The sequence below is a fragment of the Myotis davidii genome, unplaced genomic scaffold, assembly GCF_000327345.1.
Source record: "Myotis davidii unplaced genomic scaffold, ASM32734v1 scaffold88, whole genome shotgun sequence".
Lineage (NCBI taxonomy): Eukaryota > Metazoa > Chordata > Mammalia > Chiroptera > Vespertilionidae > Myotis > Myotis davidii.
The window spans coordinates 6,221,370-6,224,760 of record NW_006300377.1 but is presented as its reverse complement, the minus strand read 5'-3'; the positions used below and the strand labels follow the sequence as shown (position 1 = coordinate 6,224,760).

The 3,391-nt window shown below is 61.6% G+C and overlaps 1 protein-coding gene across 1 annotated transcript in view; it reads right to left on the bottom strand.

Moving 5' to 3' along the window:
* The window catches only part of COL16A1 (collagen type XVI alpha 1), a 59,944-nt gene that overhangs the window by 10,070 nt on the left and 46,483 nt on the right, over positions 1 to 3,391 (bottom strand). Inside the window, exons 58-63 of the mRNA XM_015572783.1 lie at positions 2,500 to 2,571; positions 2,311 to 2,364; positions 1,446 to 1,490; positions 1,249 to 1,293; positions 950 to 1,003; positions 459 to 512 (exon numbers count right to left, since the gene is read on the bottom strand). Coding sequence (XP_015428269.1) covers positions 459 to 512; positions 950 to 1,003; positions 1,249 to 1,293; positions 1,446 to 1,490; positions 2,311 to 2,364; positions 2,500 to 2,571 — 324 coding nt within the window. The remainder of the gene's footprint in view (positions 1 to 458; positions 513 to 949; positions 1,004 to 1,248; positions 1,294 to 1,445; positions 1,491 to 2,310; positions 2,365 to 2,499; positions 2,572 to 3,391) is intronic.

The following is a 3,391-nucleotide window of genomic DNA, read 5'->3' as shown; positions in this document are numbered from 1 at the left end:
CATTCACTGTCCTTCAGAAAAGTGTCTTTTTTTTTTGAGAGAGAGAGAGAGAGAGAGAGAGAGAGAGAGAGAGAGTTTATCTGGCTGCTGTGGCTCAGTTGGTTGAGCATTATCCGTGCACCAAGAGATCACAGGATCAATTCCCGGTCAAGGCACATGCCCGCATTGTGGGCTCCATCCCCAGTAGGAGGTATGCAGGAGGCAGCCAATCAATGATGCTCTCTAATCATTGATGTCTCTATCTCTCTCTCCCTCTCCCTTCCTCTCTAAAATCAATAAAAACATATTTTTTAAAAAAGATAATTAGATTCAAATGTACCTAGAAAACAAGAAAATGGCAAAAGGCCTGGGAACCACTGGACTGGGTGAGCCCAAAGCCCCTCACGGTTCCAGGCGCTGGGGCTGCTCCTGCGCTCAGTTCTTTGGGGTCATCGCCAGCTCGTGCACTGTCAACTCACAGCATGGCCAGGGGGGCCGGGTCTTCCCTGGGGTCCCATGGCACCAGGCTCACCCTGCAGGAGCCAGAAAAAAGAAGAAACGACACAGAAACAGAATTACACACACGGGGCTGGAGGGGGAGAGGGCTGAGCAGAGCGGGTGGAACACCAGTGCTCCCAGGAGCCCAGCTGAGCCCTGGCCTCCAGGCCTAAGCCTCCCAGGGCCGAGGCCCCAGCCCTGCCCGCGGGGACGGTGGAGGGAGAAAGCAGAGTCCCAGCCGGAGAAGGCCAAGCCCTGCCCTTTAGGCTAATGACCCAACAGCCTATAGAAGGGAACCAGGCACAACCCTTCCGAGGAGGGAGAAAGTCAAGATGTGCCCTGTTGGGCCAAACCTCCCCCAGAAAGGGGAGGAGAGGAGGCAGCCATGTTGCTGGTGAGCGAAGTGGCCGCATCCGGATCAGCAGAGCCCAGAGGCTGTCCGAAGGCAGCGTGCATCGATCCCAGCCCTCACCTCAGCTCCGGGCCGGCCACTGCTGCCGGGGGGACCGGGCTTTCCACAGTCGCCCTAAAAGAGAGAGGGGAGGTCACCAGACCGCCACTTGGCTCCCCCCACATGCGAGGGATCCACCACAGGCCCCGCTCTGACCCAGGCCCTCTGACACCCTCAGGCTGGTGGGTGGGAGAAGCCCGGACCCCGTCGGCCAGGCACCAGCGGCCTCAGGAGGCTTGGATGCCGGGATGGCATCTCGGGCAAGGATCAGCGCTCTGTCCACTCTGGCTGGGGCCAGGCTTTCCCCGCTCGGCCCTTACCTTTGGTCCCGGGAGGCCAGGATGTCCTGTTTTCCCCTTGAAACCCTGGAAGAAAATCAGGGAGCTGCACATCCCCGCCTCCACCAGAGGCCTCGTCCCACCTCTTTCCTCAGGTTCACCCCCCACACACACACCAAAGCAGAGCTGCACGGGACCAGCGGTGCCACCTCCCCGCTCCTCCCTGAAGCTCCACTTACCGGGGGTCCCATGAGTCCAGGCGGGCCAGCGGGACCGGGTTCTCCCTAGGGAGAGAGATGGGGGCACTGAGGCGGGAGCATTGTCCAGCCCGTACCCAGCTCGCTCGCCAAGGTCTTCTCCCTTCTCCAGCCCCTCCCCCACCCGTCCCAGGATGGAGGGAAGTCCTATGGGGCAGAGGGAAGACTAAGCCAGGCTCAGCCTCTGCCTGGCCATGGCCCCTGCATGAGCCCCGCCCCCTCTCAGGACCTCAGTTTTCCATCTTTGGGGTACAGACGGGGATCGACCTGGAGGCTCTGCTCATTGCCATGGCTCCAGCCCTTTCAGATTCCCCAGCAAAGTCAAGGAGCTTGCTCAAGTCCTTCCATGCAACCTGGTTCTTCCGTGGGTTAACCCATCCGCTCACAGGCTGGGAACCTTGGCGCCAGCCAGTAGGAGCTGTTGACCGGGCCAGAGTCCAGGTCCCTTATGCCACTGTGGTCACTGAGGCCACGCTGCCTGTGCAGGCTCCGAGCTAGACCTGGGGTCCCTGCTGGGGGGCGCTGGACCCCTTGCGACCTATAAAAATAGTGCTGAGGGCCTGAGGGCTCTGTGTCTTCGGTTGTCCGTGTTTCTGGATAGGAATTGACTCACTCCCCTGTCCCTACTTGGGGCGGGGGGGAGGTCTAGCTCAGCCAAGCTGGCCACAGCTACCAGGGTAAGTGAGACCCAGGGAGGCGGGGTGCAGCGAGAGGCAGGCCAAGGGCCGGCATGGGCTCCCCCTGACAGAGGTGTGTGGGAGGGGGGCACTTCAGTCCCTTCATCAGGGTTCCCTGGACTTTGGCTCTTGGAGAAGGAAGGGGTGCCCTCCCCGGCGCATCATCTCACCCTGAAGCCGGGCTTGCCGTCCTTCCCGTCCAGACCATCCAGGCCGGCAGGGCCCTGGAAACAGGAAACGGGCATTTCTACAGCCTCGCCGCCCTCGCCCAGCGCCCAGACCTACCAAACACACGCGCACACCCCCGTGCACACGCACACACAACCCACGCCTGTCAGGCTAAGGGGGCACGCACTCACCTGGATCCCGGGAGGCCCTGGTGGCCCAGGGGGGCCAGGCATGCCTGATGGGCCTCGCATCCCTTCGCTGCCCTGGAAACAAAGTCAGCAGAGCCTCATCCCAGGCAGGAGACAGGGCCCTGGGCCACATGCCCGGGGACTACTGGAGGCCAGGACAGCTGGCTTCTAAGCCAGCTCTGCTCTGGACCGAGTAGATACAGTCCACACAGCACGCCCCCAGGAGGATCTGTCTCATCTGCAGAGCATTCCTCGCTGCTCCACAGAAGGGACAGAGCCCGCGAAGTCTAGCGTCTTCTCCAAGGTTGCCCAGGGGCTGGCGTGGTGGGTGTCAGTAGCACGTGCTGACTGAGGCGCTCAGTTCACACCGGTCTCAACGAGGCACCAAGCACTACGGAGCCTCTGACTCTCCCGGGTGAGCAAGGGGTGGCCCCCGTCCTCCAGGAGCTCACAGTCCAGTGAGCGTCACAGGCTCACAATCAGGGCAACGCAACAGTCCACGCGCTCTGTGGGGAAGGGGCCATGGGCGCTCAGAGGAGGGGGGGGGGCTCACTCCGGCCCGGGGGAGTCACAGAAGTGTCACCAGATGCCGACTCTGCCTGGTGTCTGAGGCCTGGCAGGCGGCGGCGGAGGAAAGGGCACGCCGATGGGAGCTTCAGAGAAGCAGAAGGAAGGATTTGGAAGTGGTTGCACGCCTGGCCTAGCCAAGGGTGTCTGGGGAGCCCGTGTGAGGGGTGGAGGAGGAGGCTGGGGAAGTTAGAGCCTGGCGGCCGTGCTCCACATTATTAAAAAGACCCGTGATTTCCATGGAGCTCCAGTCGCGCAATCGGTTAGCGCGCGGTACTTATAAAAAGACCATGATTTCCAAACGGCACTTCTCAGAGTCCTGGGGGTT